This window comes from Pyxicephalus adspersus, chromosome 1, assembly GCF_032062135.1.
Source record: "Pyxicephalus adspersus chromosome 1, UCB_Pads_2.0, whole genome shotgun sequence".
Taxonomy (NCBI): Eukaryota; Metazoa; Chordata; class Amphibia; order Anura; family Pyxicephalidae; genus Pyxicephalus; species Pyxicephalus adspersus.
The window spans coordinates 74245674-74266944 of record NC_092858.1 but is presented as its reverse complement, the minus strand read 5'-3'; the positions used below and the strand labels follow the sequence as shown (position 1 = coordinate 74266944).

Genomic DNA, 21271 nt, shown 5'->3' with positions numbered 1-21271 from the left:
CCAAGTGGGTTCCATGAAGATATAAATCCAGTTCTGCTTCATTCAGTTTATTGAGAAAATCTCAGTGGTGTGCAGAGCATGGAATTCCCTTTTCTTTAAAACTGTATCCTCTTAGTCTGATTTCAGATATAAATCAGCATCGTTATAATTTTAGAAAGCACAGTCGGTAAAACAGGAACAGTTTACCAAACCATAATTGGCAAAGTGTTAGAAAAAACACAGATTACAGTGTTTGTGCAGTATGAGCTAGTAATTTTGCTGTGATAACATTGTAGTAAAATAGCTCCATAGAATACCTGTTTTGTACCACTGATTGTTTCATTGTACTTTTCAAAGAAAATGTGAATTGATTAAACTGTAATTGAACTCCTAAATGATTATGTTATCCTGAATGTCATCGCAGCATAGCTATGTTCAGACTGACTGCTTGGTTACCACTTTTTCATGCCAATGAACCACTGCCTTGGAGGAGACAATACAACCATGAGGGCACAATAGAGAATAATTAGGGGCAGCAGTCAGCAGTTCAGTACTGCCATCTCCTGTCAAATCTGCAGGAGCTGGTTCTTTAAGTTTCAGTTTCAGTCCCACGGGCCACTTATTCGCACTGCAGGTCTGCACCTGCCCTATGAGACATATAGTCGCTGTCAGCTTGTACATGGAAATCAAGCAGTTCTGGATGTTATTGTGCCAGATACTATTACTGTGGGCTGCTTATACGTTAGACTGTGACCATTAGAGTTGATCATTTCAAAAATATTCTTAAGACCACAACTTTTTCTAGGCTGCATTCTGAACATAGGTGTCATATTTTAGGTAATTAGAGAGATAATGCCCTCATATGACATTTTGTCCCCTACCACTGTATCCCCTGTATGTGGACAGTGTTTCAGCTACCATGATTTGAACTTGATTAGATTTTTATATTTTTACCAATAATTATTTCAATCTATTTTACTATGATAATCATACAGTGGATTAAACTCTGAATGCCAAAGAATGATGTGTAGACTAAATAGGTTACTCGAACTCCTAGCAAATATAAAAGGCACATAATAATACTTTTATAATTGAATTAATAATTCCTAAAATAGATTTATTAATGCAACTAGTGTAAGTACATCTGAACTTAGACTAGAAGGAGCAGGACTGGGAGCTGGTCAGCTCTACTGCTCTAAAACATCTTGAGAAGAACCAAAGTAGTAGGGGTAAAAACTAGAATGAACAGAAAACATTAGCCTTCTGCTTCTTATTTGATTTTACAGCCATTAGGTTGGGGTGAAAAAGTATACCACTGTTTAAATTAATGGTGTTATCGTCCACCTAGCAGGGTTGTGGAAGTGGGTTGTACTAATCTTAGAACTAAATGGACAGAAATACAAATATTTGGAAGGTTGATCACACCCTTACAGCCACAGCAAAAGTTTGTTTGAAATATAAATTTGCACTCATGATGTCACATTTGTGCACTTATACACTCTTTCGTACTAAAAAAGGCAACACTGAAAACTTTATCATTTTTATTTCATGTTTAATTTTTTAGAAACGTAGCACATTGTAGAATACCTATGAAGAATTGAACAGTTTTTTACATTCCAGATATGCTAATAGTGATGCCAAATAATATAATCTGCACATCAGTGTTTCTCAAGCAGGGTTCTGTGAGATATTTCTAGGGGTTACTTGATCTAATTTGTGTCTCCAAGGGAAGTTTAACTGACGCCCAATATTGTTTTGCTTTTTTGTAAGGGTGATATTCTTCCCACCGGACAAAAATGTAAGAGCAATTCTGATCACCACAATATTGTACTGTAAGCTGTTTATATAGTAATTTTAACAGGGGTTCCCGAAGACCTGAAAGTTATTTCAGAGGTTCCCCAATGTTAAAAAAGTAAAGTAAAACTGCTGTAAAATGTACTGCTACTTCATGAACTGACCCTAGTCTCTTCTTTGGCTGTGTTGTATGACGCTATTATTTATACCATGTTTTTGTAGTTTATGGTTGAATATATTATTTACATGTTGTGCTCTATATGGAGATTTCACCCATTTTATTCAATTGTCCAGTTTATGAGAGTAAAGATAGTTGGTTGACACACATATGTTTATCCTGTTTTCCATTTAAAAATGTTTGGGTTTAAAACTGAATCTCAGGTTGTTATAAGCATCCCTCTTATAGAAAGGCTTTTGTTGAAAAATCAGTATGTTATTTTGTCAGTGAGGCACAAGCTTTGTCATCTACTAGATCAGTTCTGTTTTACCTACCATAAACAGCGCAACCTATGTTTACTTGTGTGGCAACAGAAAGCTGCTTCTTACACACAGCAGGGGTTATAGGTAAATGCACCTAAATGCACCTTGGTGGGCAAAGATGCTGATGTGATCAGTGAAATCTGCCAAAACAACACAGATCTGGTGAAATCCACAAGAATATATTGCACATAGGTAAACCTAAAAGCAATGTTAATTGTACTGTATGCAATCAAAGAATGCAGTATATTCATTGTCTGTCATTTACTAATGACTAGACACAAAGCATACAAAACTACAGGTATACATTCCTGCACTTATTCTAATGCATTGTTTAAATGTATTAAATATATATACATAATACAGTATGAAAAATATATTACCATTTTGGCTTTCTTCCCTCAAGCATTTTAGTATGAAGAACATCAAAGCTTTTTGGCCTTACTTTTAACCTTTGATTTATTTTTATGGGGAGCAGACAAGTGTTATTTTATTTTGGAGACCTTGACATTCCTGAGCCCAATATAGATTAGGACTAGTGATGATTCATACATTTATTATTCTTAAAATGCTACATGGCGATTAATAATTCAGCAGCAAAGTTCTTTTCAGTAAGCATAAATTCTATAACAGACATTCTTTTGTTGCCTTCCCCCGGAGCTCTCATATAAATACTCAAAAGAATATCTCATCCTATTGTTTTACTTATTTACATTTTTAGTTATAATATTACTGTTGTTTCCAATAGCTAGAATCATAGAATAATATAACAATAGACAATTGCACTTCTTATGAAGTTACTTTAAATACATCCTTTAATTGTTTTCTGTTAAAGATAAAATCTTGGATGGATTCAGTTGGCAAAGACTAGTTTATGTTCTAAAAAGTGATCTATATTTTATCATCTTTAGTTGTAAAGATTTCTGCTCAGTATTCATCAATTAGCTTCTATCTAATTCCATAAATATATGCCACAGATATTGTTCCCATTGAGGAAAATGTCATTATGCCTTACAGGATTAGAAGAGATTAAAAAAAATCTACTCTGTAGCTGTCGCCTAGTGGAAAATAGATGACAAAATCACAGAGTATGTTTAATGAAAATGAGCTTCCTGCGCTTATGAGTTTTTAGTCTTCACAGTCGGAGTTTGAGCTTTTTTTGGCTACCAGCAGGTTGCAAATGTTGATTCACATAATATATTTAATGACTATTGCCTATTTTCTGTAACTTCTTTGCAAGTGCACATTAGGGAAATAAGTATGCAAACAGCAGAATGGCTGAATGGAGGCACCCTGCTATGGAACAGGGATATGTAATTAGAGAGGTTTTAGTTCTGCATCAAGAAAGTAAGCTCTGGAAACTGTGCCTAAAAAACGCAGGCGGAAGGAATAGGGCTAGTCCACAGTTTTTCCTGTGTTATTTCTGCAGCTGATCTTTCCCTATTGCTGACTTGCCTTGTTCTGCACTCTGTCTCTTTATGCATGGCCATCTTGCTGAAGGCAGGATTTTGCTTCCCCAATTAGGAGCCTCCAGCACAAAGAATAGTGAACAGTGACAGAATGAAACTATCGGTGGGAGAGAGCAGTGTGTTTCATTTTACAGATACAGATCTATGACAATCAAGGTATAGGGGTGTCTAGACAAACTCATTTACTAAGAGGAGCGCTGCATTTTTTTAAGTGGCACTCTAGGCAAAGATAAATTTTTAGGGTACTGCATAGACACAATTTATATTTCTTACTTCTCCCTACATAGCTAATATTCACTTTGTTTATTTACTTGCACAGTATGTTCCCTCTAAACTTCCAATGTGAGTAGGAAGTTTATGTACAAACTTTCCCAAAAATCTGTTGCCTTAAAAAATTCAAATTAGCAGCTTTATCAGAACTGACTTACATGAAGTTAAAATGCACAGGCCTGTCACTGGCAGGATGAAGTCAGAACTTTTAGGTTCTAGGTCAGTCACTTATTAGGACCCATTGGATCATCCCAACAGCCAAGAAACAAGCATTTTAGGAATGTTAGCAAAGGCAGCCTATGTGTTTCTTTCAGTAGTGTTTTCTTTTTCCTTTTTTTAACAACAAACCTACAGCTTGAAGACTGGTGTAATTTAATGTGGAATTGTACTTAGGTAAGAAACGATCTTTAAGTGAGTACATCTCACAGCTGTCAAGAATGTACTATAGCTGAAAAAAGAGGTCTACAAAGGTAGATATGGCCCAAGCTGAACAAGAAATGAAACAAGACAAGCTCAGAAAGATGGCAACAGAGGGATTAGACTTTAATTTCCCATCAAGCCAAGAAGGCTGAAAGTATATGTTATCTAAAGGCAGAGATCAACTGTTCTTGATTAATCGACCTGCACTTCAGCAAGACTGACTAAAAGCTTGAGCATCTTGTCGTAAAACCTTGAAATGAAAGACAGGGAATTTCTTTAGCAATTTCAAAAATATTTTTAACGTTGGACCTTAATAGCATTTTAAATATGAATAGTTTCAGGAGAAAAAAAAATGTCATTTCCAAAACTTAATATACACATTGCTGAGATAAATGACCTTGTAATGCTAACTGGTAAATGAAGGTCAGAAAAAATGAACAGTCACATGTATCACACAAAGGTACTGAATTCAAGAAAACAATTTGACCTTCTACACATCACCATTTATAAAAGTCACAAATCTTTAAAATGATTTTTTTTCTGCAGCAAAGACATAGCATTTTTATTTTGTTTTCCCTTGTGCACTTTCACTCACCAAGCTCTTATTTTTTTTGGCTCATACTAATCATGTCAATCTTGTCATTTTTTTTAAATGCTAAAGTAGATGAAATGCCTAACTGAATGATTTTTATTTTGCTAAACATTGTAAAGCATAAACATTTGGTTAAAAATAAAATAACTGATTTTGGAAGGTTAGCACCATTTCATTTTTCGATAACATGTTTAAATTAGATGCTAATAGTTTTTTTTTCTTTTTTACACAAATAATAATTAAGACAAAAAAAATTAAATCCTAAGTTTGCATGGGCATTCACCCCCTTCCCCTTCCCCGTCATGTCAATACCTTGTAGAGTCACCTATTGCTGAAATTACAGCTGAAAGTTCCTTGTGGTATGACTCCATTACCTTACCTCATCTAACCACATGGATATTGGTCCATTCTCTAAAACAAAACCACTCCTTCGACTTACATGAGTTACATTGGCGTAGAGCAATCTTCAAGTCATGCCACAGGTTCTATGTTGTATTGAGGCCTGGACTTGGACAATGCCAGAACATTAAATGTATCCATTTATACCACTGTAACTTTAGCAGTATGTTTGGGATCTTTGTACTGCTAGAAGGTGAACCTTCCAGATAGACTGAAACAAGTTTTGCTGTCCCTGCTAATAAAAAAATGCCCCACAACATAATGCTCCCAACAACATGCTTTAATGTGGGAAGCATTTGGTTTTCACCATACATGGTATTTCCCATGATACCAAAAAGGTTAATTTTAGTCTCATCTGACCAAAGAACCTTCTTCCATTTATTTTGAGAGCCCTCACTTGTCATTTGGAAAACCATAAAATATGTGTTTTCTTCCTATTATTTCTTTCTTCTGTGTTTTTTCTGTAAGCAATTACTTTTTTGGCCATTTTTCCATAATGCTACATTCTGTGAAGTGTACGTCTTAAAGTAGTCATATGGACCAATACTGCCATCTCTGCTGCGGACCTTTGTTACCCCATTAGAGTTATCATTGGTGTCTTTGCTGCATCTCTGATTAATGCCGCTATTGCCTAGTATGTTAGTTTTTCCATTTTGTTATGATGGATGTCATTGTGCTCAGTAAGATATTCGTCTGAGGTTAATTACGTAGACCAGATCTTATTTAGGGGTTTCATAAACTGAATAACTTTTTAATATTCTAGTTTGAATAGTTAGATTTCAACATTTAAGACAATCTTGTTAAGTCAATTAAATAAAATCCAAATGATTTAAATTTGAATTCAAGGTTGCAATGTGTTAAATCAGGACAAAAACCTAAGAGGATAAATACTTTCACAAGGCAATGTATATGGAAAAGGTTTACCAGGCAATATTTTATTAAAAGATTTATACAAAATGAAAAAGCTAAAATGAAATACGAAACTACAATATCATGTTAAAACCTAAAGTTTTTAGTGAATAAGTTTACTGTATTCTATAAAGATTTACCATCACAACATGGCTTATTCCTATTTAACCCAGCAGTATACGTCTGTAGTCCAATTGCACCACAGTCCTATTTATTTGTTAGCAGGTCAGTAGTAGGCAGAAATGATGCATAGCTTACGACGGACCAATACTTTATAAAATATACATCCACGTATAACATAGTTGTAGGTATGTAAGTATGAAAAGTGGATTAAACTCCATTTTCTATCCCTGTGCACATTTAGATTGTTCGTCAAGCTCTCTCTGCTTCTAGAACCTCTTTGTTGTCAACACAATACATACATCATCTCAGGGCATGCAAAGTTCCCAATATAACTATCAGGTATGATAGGTTCAGTTTATGGGGTCAGTTTATACAAATTAGACCTGTTTGATGGGTTAAAGACTTTTATTTGCAACAGCAGTAATCTAAAAATGTTTACTTTGTATGATTGGATAGATTGTGCTTGAAGGTTGCATCTAAGTAGGGAGAAAAAAATGTGAAAAGGTTTTTTTCATTTTAGATATAGTCAGGTAAAACTGAACTGCATATGGTGTATTTCCATCTGTGTCTTATTTGGGAGATTTACCACCATTGCCTGTCCTGCAGGCTCAAAGGAGTGTTGTAGGAATTCAAGTGTCGGGATGCTAAAAAAAACACACAAAACACCTATATGTGACTTATTCAAAAATAATACGCATCTTTTATTGGATGCATACAATGTCCATGGTAACAACAGCAAGCTTGCACAACTTGGTTTTCCCAAGTGTGTCCACTGGGAAGCGCCAGACTGTGCTGTATGAACAAAAATGGTCAACCACATGACATACTGACATTGTGCTCCAGATTAGTTTGTGCTAAATAGCTCTCAATGTAGATTATTTTAGTATTTTTATAATTCATTATTCATTATACCTTTTTTTATAATTTCCCTTGTGATTTACATTAGCAAAAATAAATATATTAGGTTAAATCTTGAAGGGACAGATTTTTTGATGCTTGTAAGAATAACAAGCATTCTGATATTTACACCACTATAGGGCAATTATATATGCTTGTTGTGTGTGTTGAGTTGATTTGGCTTATGGATAATTTATACGTATCTAGATATGTGTGGTTCCCTTTGCAAATGTATGGTTTATGGCTCATAAGCATTTTAATTATTAGAAACATGCGTGACTATTAGATTCTTTAAAATTGTGTTTAATAATAGGCCTAAACTTGAAAGACATAAACTCTGTGTTTATTAAGCACAAAGATGTCAGTCAATTAATGCGCTGACATTGGACGCAACTGATGGGAAGAGAAAAGAGAGAAATTAGTTTGTCATTGTTGTGCTTATAATAAATAAATAATTAAATTTAAATCTCTACAAAATCAAAGACTTTTTTACCTTTAGCACCAACATATCTTTGCTTCCTACATATCCAGCTTCAGGTAAAAGTAATGATTTAACATATATAGGGTTATTTTATTACTGACTTCACTGCAGGCTCATTTTCAGCATAAATACCTAAGTGCTGCAGGTTAATCGGTGCAATTTACAATGCTACCTAATTTAGGAAATACTTTTATTATAGTACAATAAATTAATAAACTCAAGTCAAGTAAAATGAAAAGGACTGTTGTACATAAAACTTTAATCTCCTCATTTAATCTTCTCTTTTTAGCCAACTGGGTTTATAAACATGGCACATATTTCCAGAGCGTTTCATATTGGAAGAATGTCATATTAATATTCTTCTATCTGATGGATTTTGGTCCTGAAGAATAATAATTACAGATACAGTACCTGTAGTTTTAAAGAAGTGGACTAGAACCAACACACTTTACTTATGTTCATAGGCACAGTTTTGCACAATGGTTGATTTTTGGCAGACACACTCACAGTCTGTTGAAATCTCAAAAAAAAGTGGAAGCAAAACGACTCTTTCAAATTCCTTTAGGGGTTCTAATATTAAAATAAAAATATTGCATGTTTTAACATTATACCTACATGTCCCTATGGGAATGTGGACTTACTTACCAGCTGGTTACTAAGCCTTGCTTTGCTAGAGGTGCTGTTTGATCAAGGGTGGCAAGTAACTTATATTGATAGGCACTTAAACCAATGGCCAAGGTGTTGAAGGCTGGGATGTGCAGCCATCAAATATTACTAGGTAACTTTATAATATTATTTTACTGTACTAAACCAACATTTAGTTCTAAGTGATGTCTTCTGCAGATCTTAAAAACACGACAATTGCACACGAAAAATGTGTTTATCATAAACTTAAAAATAGTTTTTTTGAGATATGAGGTGATATGCAGGTAATATTAGACAACTCAAATGCTTGGGAACCCTAGTAACCCTTTTGCCCCAGTAACTTTTTTTGAAGATAGAAAGCTTTAGTTGATGCATTCACACATACTTCAAACTGCCCCGTATTTCAAAGGAATATTCTTTTTTCAGATACCAGTCCCTTTGTCCCTCTTTCCTCTTGAGTTGAGTCTACTCTTCACCTCAGGTGTCTAATCTTTTCAGGTAGATATGTATTTTTATTAGAAATTTAAAAGCTTTTGCTGTTTTTCGCTAAAGCTATTCAATCCTACAAAACAATACAATTAATATTTGTTATTAGTTGAGGAAAAACTATTGCCAATTCTATTTTGTGTATTCATTTTTTTATAAACTTCAAAACGGGAAGGAGGATGGTAGGGGTGGGTCATTTACCTACATACATGGAGCCTAAAATTGTCCCTTCTTGCAATATCTAAAAGTTGGGAGGTACACTCAGGGTAGATCCAACTTTTTTCCCTTCTTTCAATAGGCCTAAATATCCTATGATCTCTCCGCCAGCTTCTGCAGTAGGAGCTTTGATTATACAGAACATGTACTTTGTATTTAAAATTTGTATTTTATTTGTAAGCCTCCTGTAGTAAACTGTAGTGATACGGCTAATAGTAAGCAGAAGACTCAGATATAAAAAAAAATCCCTGTCTGTAAACCATATCAAATAAATGGAAGACTAATATTATGGCCAGCGCATAGAGAATCCAATGTTTTAAAAAACAGATGACTAATATGGCCTATGTTGGTCAATTATCTTTGCTTGCATTATAAATGTTGTTGTTCCTATTTCTAAAGCTGTGTAATTGTTGGGAAGCGTAGAAACTGCTATTTATTTTCTCATTAATAAAGGTAGCTTAACAAAAAAATCAGAATGCCTATGGCATATTCATTGACAATATTACAACATCCATATAAAGTTTAGAGTACAGGTGCTTTATTAATGATCTGCTGTCTACAACTTTATTGCATACAAAAATAGACTCTTAGGTGACTGCTAAATGTTATAATTATGGATGAGGTTGAAACACCTGTCAATGACAGATCTTATTTCCGGTGATGATACTGTAGCATAGTCCAGAGAAAAGAAGAGTGAGGCATGAGGAGATATTGCAGTTTGTTGAAAGTAATGAAGTACAAAAAAAAGGCTTTCTTTAACTACGTATAAAATAGGAGGCCAGGCGGGCTTCCCCGCTCAAGCCAGCATGTGAGATGGCACCCAGAACAGCCACACATTTCCTCTAAATCTAAAGTGAAACATTGGGATAACATAATTTTGGCTCTGCACAAACCTTACATACAGGATGTTACCACTAACATTTTGAGCCTTTACCTTCATCAGAGAGGAAGGGGTGTATGTTATCAGGATTTAACTTCCCATCTTCTAATACCTTCCTTGGGTACTAGGCATTGGTGAGTTATACCAATTTGGCACTTATGCCAGCCCTACCTGCCCATTTAGTTGCAGTCTGTGTCTAATACAGGGGGCCGAAGTGCTCTGTTCCTCCGTGAGCTGCAATGGGTCAGTAATCCTGTCTTCCAGGGATTTCAATAGCTCTGCCAACCAACAATAAGGAGCTTTGACAGGTACTAGGTACATGGAGTACACTATATCATCAATGACAACGAGGCAAGGGAGAATGCCAATAGGGCAATTAAGTGGCATACTTGGCATATCAGAGCACATTATGTTATGGAAGTAGTTCCAGGAAAAGAGGATAATTAGTGTTAAGGGAACTATTGCAGAAAATAATTCTTAATAACAGATATGAGGAAATACTTTAATACAGCTTTACACAGCTGTACTTTAAAATAGGTGTTTCATATTGAGCAAGATATCTTAAGAGACTCTTGCAAGCATAAAGAAATGGTGAAGCAGTAACCCTATTACAGCACTGGGGCTGATCAGGAAGCTATATCAAAGGCGGTTTCCTCCACCTAGGAGTCAATCAGAGATAGTCTTGGCAAGGTTTGCAGTATCATCCTCAGAAAAGAAACACATGAAAATGTTTGAGTAAAAAAAAAAAAATTTTTTTCTAAACAAGCAAATTCCATTTAACAGGAATGCTGACTTTATTTATTATGTATTTTTATTTATTATTTATTTATTATTAATTATCTATTTGAACTGGATCTTTGAGTCCATTCATCTTGAATTAAAATACAAGAAATTGACAAACATTGTCTTTCACACTTGATATGGGTAATGACAAAATAAATAAAACAGAAAAGTCAATAGCTTAGAAATATTTTGTTAGAATTTCAAAGAAATGTTTATTGATTGTTGCTTTTAGGGCGATACTAAAACTAAATGTTATTTGTTGTTAAAAATTAATATTTAAATTCTGTCTTCGTTGCATTAAATCATGTATATTTTATTTTTAGGTTTCCTCTCCAGGTTGCTGCTGTGGCTGAAAACTGCATACTCACAGTGTATCCTTATTTAGCCTGTCATCGAACAGATCAGCAGGTCATCTTAAGAAGTGGTAAATCTTAAAAGTTTGAATTATCACTAAGCTGAGATATCAATTGCATTTTAAAGGCGCATGTTATCATTTTATCTTATACTCAGGCTTAGTTTTTCTGAAATTTGAAATCTTGTAATAAATCATGTACTTTTTGTGTAATAAGGCCATAATGGAAATGGAAAAAATGGCAGCACCAGTGAAGCTGTTCTGCGTCCTTGCTACATACCAGAAACACCTTCTCAGAGTACGTCATCCAGCTCCCTTGGTGCCATTACAAGCTCCACATATGAAGAATCAGTCTCAGGTATGAGAAAAAAGGACTAATATAAGATCTCATACATTCTAGCCAATTCTACCTTATTTTTAGATGACAAGGTGTCTACTGTTAACAGCCTCTTCTGCGCTCATTACGTTTACTTTGGTATGGAAGACTTTTAAATTTATTTGGAAGCCCATCAGACTTATGGTATTACCTTCAGTCAGACCTCATTAACTTCAGTTATCTCAAAAGAAATCAGTCGGTGGCATTTTAATGCCTTTACTTCATACCACTCATGCCTATTGTGAAGATTTCCCTTCATTCCTTTTTGTGGATACAAATAAAAAGTGATTGGAAATCTTTCTACAAGAAATGCCCTCTTAGACAGTTGTAATTGGTGCATTGGAACATTTGTTTTTATCACATGGTCCCCCTTTCTGTTGGAGTGACAACTCCAGGTTTTCTATTTCCCCTTACTTTCAGTCCTAGTAGCATTGATCACCAAGACTAAAAGTGTGAATCTTTTTCCAATGGAGACAAATGTAGTAATAAAATACCTAGTCCAAAGTCCAAAAGATAGCTAGCACCTTATTATGGCTCTTTTACTAAAGCATCAATGATTGGCAGCAATTTTTGTTGGAAATAATTCATTTTGTTATGATGCTTCAGTAAATAAGCCATAAACCAACATCTATACAACTGGCCAATTTTTTAAAATAGCCCTTACAGGTTCCTACAGAACCTAAACAGGTTCACTTATACCAGTGTAACTTGTATTTTGCACTGTGTTTGTGTTTTTTTTTGGGTTGACTACTCATTCGGGAAAACACTGTTATTTTCCAATTTGCTCTACAGTTTTTCTGTTATTTCAAAAATGTATTGCACAGAGCAAAGCTAAAGATAAAGTGTTGCTGTCAACATTTTACAGCTTTTCACCAGCATGCAAAAGAAAATAAGTCATCCAAGTGAATCGCCAACAGGCCCATAATGATCTCATAATTAGCATTATTAAAACAAAATTCTGCTCTTGTCAAATTGTCATATGCTCATTTAGGAGCGTATTTATTTTAGATTTAAATATTCCATGAAGGATTGATTTATGTTGAATTCACTACCATTTCATACTGTGCCATAATGGTTTATCTGTTTATCTGCAGCATAAACACTGCAGATCTTTCATCTGTTTTATCATATGACAATGCAATTTGACATTTTGTGTACTCCACACAAATATTTGTAAAATAATTAATGGCAGCATTTGAATATCTAATTCTATGCATGTCCAACCTTTTTTTCCAAGTTTGTAAAGAGCAATAAAATTGTAAATTTCAAATTATTTTTTTTGCTGTCTTCTGCTGGAGATATTTCCCTTTACAAACATTTTGAACAGGATTGTCATCTCACAGATATTCCCCCATTGGAGAATTTTGTTTTACCTATTGCTCTCATAGCTCAAAATATCATATTCCCCTGTAGTTTCTTTGTAATAGTGGTCAGCAGGATGAATAAATGGGTTCATTTTTTTAAAGGCAAAGGAACTTGGTGTTTACAATATAATATATATATATATATATATATATATATATATATATATATATATAAAAATATACAAAAAAAAATATATATATATTTATAAGTGTACATCAATGAAAATGACACTTTTGTGTTGACTAATTTCATTACATTAGTGTTTTGATTCAATTAAGAGAAACGTTATGCAAACATACTCATTTGCTTTGTTCTAAATCTCATAAAAGCTAAAATATTAAGAATTGCACCTACATAAGCGGTTGTAAAGTGTTCCCATGAAAGACTAGTGTTACCTGACCCCCAGTCAACTGCCCATGGAACTGGATAGGCCAGGTTGTCTGGAATCTAGTCCCAACTATTCCAAGTTCAAATAAGTGCATTAAGATTTTAGTCATTGATGGTTGGCTGGTGGTTTGACTGCCTGAAAATTGTCGCTACTAGTGTAATCAAGTCTGTAATGACCTGAAGTCTCAAGCTGTCATTTAGTTTTCTTATGCCTAACACCAGCCATGATATTAGGTTTGCTATGTAATGTTGCCTGGAATGCTGAAAAGTACATTTCTTCTATTTTCTCTATAAAGCAGGGAAAGTTCTTTAAAATCACAGAGCAGAGTACAGAATAAACTGATAAAAGTCTCAGGGGTCTTTTTAGGTGTATTGTCAGTAAGTGTAAAAGGCAGTTTTGTTCTAGAACTGGATTTATCTATTGTACATGTGTATTCCCCACATAGCCGGGAAAGAACAGACAGCAATATATAAAACACAATTTATTTGGTAATTTGTGCAAAGTGAAATATTCAATCACCGAATGCTTAATAATAACAAAACAGTAAAATAAACTTTGTTCTTCTATCCGTTGCTTTAGTGAACTGTGAAAGCTGCGCATAAAAGCCAGGGAGCTGCTTTTCAGCTAGATTAATGTCATTAATAACATTATCTCCAAAAACAGAGTGTTTATTCTTTACTAAACATTATAAAACAATGGATTACACTGCAGTTGGGAAATTGAAAAATGGCTTTAAATATTTTTTCATCTTGAAATGTTTTGCAGTAAACATAATCATTGTGTTAATGTACATTGTTTCCACATGTTTTTTTCAGAAGATGACAATGTATTGGGTAATGAAAGAACACAAAATGGAGATGCAGAGATTCCGTATCACAGAACAAAGGACAAACTGGAGCTTTTGTTTTATCCAGAAGAAGATACAGAAGAATGGATCTTTTTTCAAAAAGTTTTAGCTACAGTGCAGACATGGTTCAGCCTTTTTGGTTGGCCTAGTGGTTGCAATCCTATAACAATACCAGATTCTTTGTGGAGGTAACAAATTAAAGTATATGTGTTAGTACATTGTGCAAGTAATCCTACCAATTTAAAATCTGTGAACTCATAAAAAATATTGCAAATGAATTTTTGCCACATTTTTGCTTTCCAAGGTATTTTCTTTTTTTAATTCAATTGCAATGTGTAAGTGTGAACATGAATTTACCTACACCAGAAAGTGGTGATTCCATACAACAACCACATTTTCCTAATCTCCTGCCACATCTTTTTCTCAAGGTGTATAGTCTATACTAGCCCTGAAACTCTTCCCCTTTCCTCACCCCCTCATGTGTTGTAAAATGAAGTAATGTTGAAAAAAGAAGTAAATGCATACTGAAATTGTTATCTTCAGTACAAATCATTGAGATACAGAAATCTGAAATCTCAACTATTTATGCTTTTGTAAATTACCCTGCCCACCAAGGAGTGGGTGATTTGGGTAGTGGTGAGGGTAGCTAAGTTTACTGAGCAAAACTTTCACTAGTAGAGACCTAGGTGATGGTCCTACTATCAATTAGAAAATTGATATTTGCATATTGGAGCACCACAGGGCTGCTGATGCACTGTAGATTACAATGGAAGGATTGGCAAGCACCCAACCTTTATCATATTGCAGCACATAACATAAATCACCTTTCACTAGCCACACGGGGGAAAAGCAACATGTTGACTTTAATGCTCATCTCCTCAGCAGCAAGGAAAGGACTGTGTAAATGGCTAATGGACAAAGTAGTTTACACAGCGCTTCTGACTCCCAGTGACACATGGCCAGGTCACATGCTCCTCTATACCAAAATGCTGTGGATGTGTCCTTCAGCTTCTGTTTCTTGAAGGGATTAGTAGGGGTGCAAATAAAGATAAGAATACTATGCTGGGGGTGGATGGTTTAAAGCAAACCTGTTGTTTTAATTTAAGTGGTCAAAGCACAGGCTTGCATAAATGAGAACCTTTTCATTCCCCACAAAACTCCCCTGGCCCAAGATATATTCAGAAAACCTTTGGAAATCACTGTCACAGGTAGGCCAGATGGTCTCTGCTGTGTGAACGGAGAGATGGCAATGCCTAATGTATATAAGCTAATAAGTTCAGTGGTAGCCAATATTCAACACTTAATGTTACCCTTTCTATTTAACTTTGTATTCAGTGCTGTATGCAAAGTCAAGCTGACGAAGACTGAAGGAAAGGCTATGAAAACGATAACCCTTGGCAAGCAAGCAAAAACCATTTACGACATGCTATTCTACCTGAGTGGACAGATGCTGCCTGGAATCACTGCAAGCCAATCATTGCCTGCTGATCCCACTGAAAGAGTACTACAACTCCACTGGCAGCATTCAACTCTGCTCACTTTTCTAAAGTAAGAATAGTTATTTTTAAAAACATAATATCCATTTTAATATACTTTGACAACAAATGAAGCTAATTAAGAAATTAAAATAAACGTTAATTCATGCTTTATGGGGTTGGATAACTTTGGTGATAACAGATAGCAATTAATTTACTGTTGGTACTAGGACAAGCAAAATGTGTATTATATACAAAATGTGCAAAATATTGAATTCAGTATTCCAATCTGAAATATGTGCAGAGATTTAAACTAGGCTCCACCTATGTATGATTGCAAAGTGTTTAAAGATTTACACATTCTGTCTATCTATCTATAGCTTGAGAATGACCAGATCATCTATCAATAGCCATAAAATCTGCATTTTTTTTTGCCAAAATGATCCTTTTTCCAACATTATGGGTAACTATTGTATGATATGTATTGGAGAAACATTGGTTGCTTTGCATGAAAAATATAAAAGTGCATTGCTAACTTTGGGTTATATTCCAATTTTGTGAGCAATGTGAGTGGGCTTTTGTTTGCATCAAGTGGGTTTTAAATTTCTGTACAAAGTTAATGGTTTCAAAAATCCACTCTAAACTGGTTGAATGCAGGTCAGATGCACTTGTGAATTAATTCTTAATGATCTTGAATTGATGTCAAACTGATCCATTAATCCAAGCCGAAACCTATTGACATACATACAACCTATTGGTCCTAGGTAATTTTGCTTTACATAAAAAGGCACAGACAAGTCTGGCTACTTAGTTCTAAAGTTGTAATTGTAAAATGCCATCCATATCTATCAAGCATTTGATGACTAGATGTTTTCTGGCATATATACAGGTCCAGATTTAGCAATCTCGTATAGTATATAGGTAATCCTAAAAACAGTTGTATGGTAAATGTAAAAAAGTGGAACCAATAAGTGTGTTGACAGCAATCAGTTAAATTTTGAGAAATTAATTAAAGTGGACAAGTTCGCCTGGTACTCAATGAAAATCTCAGCTACATCAATTATAAAAGCTAATTGACATCAATTAAGCAGACGGTACAAGCAATAAACATTTGATGAACATTTAATGTATGATAAATTGTCTGGCGGAGATTTTGTAGAAAGGGCAGTCATTTTCCACCTGGAAGGATACTGTGTTTAGTCATGCTTGCCCTAAATTACAAAACTGACAGGAACTATAAAGAAATGTTACCTAAATGAACTATGAAGAAAAGTAACGTATATTTATATCCTGTTGTACATGTTACTTCCCCAGGCAGCAGCTGTATCATGATCTACATGGGTGTAGGAGGTTGTTTAACAAACAGGTGCTGGATGTGCTCTTTCCCTAAGCAGGATAGAAAGCCTATGTCTAATGGATTCCACTTATTTGTCAGTGATCATGTTAAGCAAAGAATAACCTAGCATTGGACTGTGACAAATGTATTCTGTATTTCTTAAACATTTCATCTCTGAGTTCAATTCTCAGCGGTCTCCCATCATTCTGTTATATAAACTTGGAGAGATTTGGTTATTGAAGATTATGTTGTAGATTTAACAAAAACTGAACTAATCCACTCAGATTATTGAGCCATGCATGTAATTAGATAATTAGATATACTTAAAGTATAAGTACTCTAACAATTAAATGATATATAGAATATCATATTTGCTCCTTTTTTGTGTGATAAATATAACATAATAATATATTGAATTTTTATGCCTTTAGAAAAAAAACTGAATAATTTCAGGTGGGTTTATATACGCAATGCTTAAGAATAACACCCATTTAGCCTATTCAAATGATGCATTTAAAGCTGTTCATGCATGTCCCTTTAGCCAAAAGGTTGAAGGTTGTCTGGATAGGAAATTGCCTTAACAGCAATTTTGTAAAACAACAGTGATTTTTTAAGGGGTCTGTGTGAGGGCTAAAGCAGTCACTCTAAAGCAGCCTTTCTTAAGCTCTTTTTTAAAAATATTTCTGGATTATTGCATTTTCAAAAATAATTACAGCAGATAAAACAACAGGGCGAAAATAACAAAACGTGAGGGGGGAGGGGGTCACAAAAAGAAAGGGAAACAACATAAAACAGTGTGCTCACAATATCATCAGAACAGATATTCACTTTCATAGGTATTTTTACCATCATTAGTATTGAAACAAAGTCTTTTGAAACAATAATGAACCAACTTTTTGTAGTGTGCCCCCTATACACCTATATTAAGTATATATCAGGAAGAATATTTAAAACAGTTACTATTTTTTTATTTTTCTGGGTCCCTGAAAATACAAATAATAAACTGGTACCATGTTTCGAAAAAACTAGCCTGAGAGGCAGAAATTTCTTATTTCTCCAGGAACCCCCTACCAACCTCTGAAGAACTTGAGAAACACTGGTCTTAGTGGTCTTTCTATTTACATAATGCTATGTATAAACTCTCCCAAGATTCACCAAACATTGACACAAAGTTTACTAATTTTTTAAATTGGATTTAATAAAAAAAAATGTTGTGTATTGTGAGTAAAAGTTAATTTACATGTTTTCCAAATAAATCCAATGTGAACAATGTGTACATTTTGGGTAAAAAGTTGGGTATATTGTGTGTGAACTCTGTTATAAATAGACCTCTAAATGTCAATTCTCCACCAAGATGTTTTTGTATAAATATATCTAATACAATTACAGAATTGTGGGCCATGTTTGTAACTTACTTTTTGCATGTTATGTAGAAACCAAGGAGCATCTCTTCCTCACATTAAACCAGAATACCTGTTTGAACCCCTGGACTATGAACGGTGGATCCAAGTACAGGTAATGGCTCACCCAGATATTAGTATTTTATTCTATCTACAATATACCATCTATACAGATTTATTTTATTTAGGAATCTGTGAATTACTATTCTACAAATTACACTTGAGACCAAATTCATCAACCACAAAATAAGTAATGATATTGAGTGACAACTTAAAACAGTAACAATTTTTAAAATAAACACGTTAAGACTATTTATAATAAGAGTATGATGTAGAGTTACTGATGACGTACCTTTCTCTCCTAAAGGATCAATCCCATCTGACCTTACTTGGTATTAGACTCTGAGTAGGGGTAAAAACTATTACATTCTGTTAGAAACTAATGTTCCAGAGACTCACTTGATTTACATAATATGATTTCAGTTAGCCTAGACTAATAATTTCCTGCATATTAGAACACTTCTTGGCTGAAGCCTCAGTCACTGGATAAATAAATGCAGAAATACCCATTTTGAAAGCTTAATATCCTCTGAAAAGTCTTTTTACTCTAGTTTTGGAAAAAGTGTGGGAGAGTTACAATTTTTGGCAGCAGTGGCATGGCAAAAGACATAGGAAACAACATGGCTGCTTTGGGGCTGGGGGTAGAAGAGGAGCCACTTTAGAAAGGTTATTAGGAAAAGTAAACTATTAGTTTTTCAGTACAGTTGGGCTAAAGTTGGACTTTGATCATGGTAATGATCCCCTTTGTACAGTAAGAAGCATTTGTCTAGCTGCCTTAAAACTGTGCACTATAGTTTTTCCCCTCCAAGCTTGAAATGAACCATATTTGCCTAAGGCACCCAAACATTCCAGGACAGATGAGACTTGTAGTTCTACAACAATTTTAAAGGGATTTGTGTAGGGGTTGTAGAATAATTGACTGCCAGAGCATTAGTCATTTGTCATAGTACACAATATCATTATGGTAATTTCTATTGCTAATAAACCTATAAAGTTTATCTAAAGCTCTGCTCCCTAGTACTGTTCTGTCTATGTTCTGCTGCCTGTTGTTTATTTCAAGATACTTTATGTTAAGATCAGTGACATATATTGTCACATCTGACACTACAAGCTGCTACATAGAAAGTTAACCAAGGGGGTGCGCATAAAACCTATGCAATGACACCCCATGCTTAATAGTTAAGCTCCTTTCTGTAGGTTTCAAATTTAATTTGTTTTCTTGAGATTTTATATTCCACCAATTCCAGAATAATGATGGGAAAAACTGTCATCTAGGACAGGAAAGCACAAAAAGCAGTAAGGACATTGTGAACAGTTTAAACCATTTGCTTGCTAGATGGATTCTTATTACTACCTGTCCTGATAGGAATGAAGAGAAGTTTCCTAATCATTGAACAATCAGCATAAAAGGCTATAACCATGCTATCCAAAACAAAGTAAAACAGTTTTGTCAGGACTCCAGATATACATAAAATATATAAAGTAATGCAAATCAATTTAAGAGATCTTTTTAATGGAAGCAGCAAAGAAACTTAAACTTGACTTTAAGGTTTAAGCTTCTAGCAGTCCCTGTACAGTACAACTAGACAGTTGAAGAAAACAGGGAACCAGAGAGATAAACTAATCATTCTGCTGCTCAATTTTGGGATGGCACATGACCTGTAAGGGTTACTTAACTGCAGCAGAGAATAAACAGGTTTTCTGCCCAGCCACTTAGGGCTGTGCAAAGTTGTGTAAACTTTGAGGCTGAAAAGGAAAAACAATACTTTAGTAGGTAAAACAGCTTATTTGAACTATTATGTAGCTGTTTTCCTGAAGTTCAGCTTCAAAATGTACTATTTTTAGATGTAAAGATTATAGTAGTGCTTAAATCTTGATAATATTCACCTAAAATGGTTTGATTATAGTCAGTGTAAAAACGTTTGTTAATAACTTGACAGTATGTGGGTAAAAACACTCAGTCGGCCTGTTATCTGTACTATGGGAACAAACCCTTATTGTTAGCACACCCAAGTTTCCTGCTAGCATTGTGTGTAACTGTGCATAAAGCATGACCGGTAATCATTTTGCAAATTATTTAGAAAAACTGAAGCAGAAACAGATTGATTGTAATAGCAACCAGCTGTATAATTTCTTTTTATGCATTTCAATTTTCAGAAATCAGCATTGTTATAGGAATGATATCAACAAAAAGATGAAAAATAATGAAAAGTTAAAATAGATAAAAATGAACTCAGCTTTTTGAGGGATTTGCTAGATGTGGGAATATTACCTAATTCTGCTAGTTACTTACTGAAACCTTTTCCTATGACTGGAAGTACTCACAATCAAGTTTTCTTTCTTCTCATTAGAATTACTGCAATATAAAGCTTTCCTGAATGTTACCTACTTTAAAACATCATTTAGAAAAAGCACTACATCCACCAGATTGGGTTGAATTTGTACTTTCCGCCAAAATTAATAATAATATTTTTTTTATATGATGCCATCATCATCTGTGGTACTGTACAGAATACAATATACAGTAGATAGTGGCTATTGGAGATAATGGCATTGGAGAGCTGTCTGTAGAGTTGTTTGTAGACCATAGCTAGTGAGATTGTTGTAGTCTAGCACATATATGGAGATAGCATGCAAATGCATTGTAGTAGCTTCATGTGCAGAAAAGGTGTGGATTCTGGATAAATATATTAAGATGGAAGTAGCAAGAAGTATTTTATGAGATAAAAAACACTTTTAATAAAAGCTCAGAATCAAATATTATCCACAGACAGCAGGCATTAGGAGTTTGGGTTAATATGATGGCTCCTACATTTATGGCGAATAGTGACAGGGAAGCAGAAGGCAATGGT

General features: G+C 34.4%; 1 protein-coding gene across 1 annotated transcript in view; it reads left to right on the top strand.

Annotated features, from left to right (window-relative positions):
- The window catches only part of CFAP47 (cilia and flagella associated protein 47), a gene marked incomplete in the record, with an annotated part of 209882 nt that overhangs the window by 47986 nt on the left and 140625 nt on the right, over window positions 1-21271 (top strand). The window contains 5 exon segments of the mRNA XM_072404123.1: window positions 11144-11244; window positions 11390-11530; window positions 14117-14336; window positions 15484-15696; window positions 18393-18474. Coding sequence (XP_072260224.1) covers window positions 11144-11244; window positions 11390-11530; window positions 14117-14336; window positions 15484-15696; window positions 18393-18474 — 757 coding nt within the window.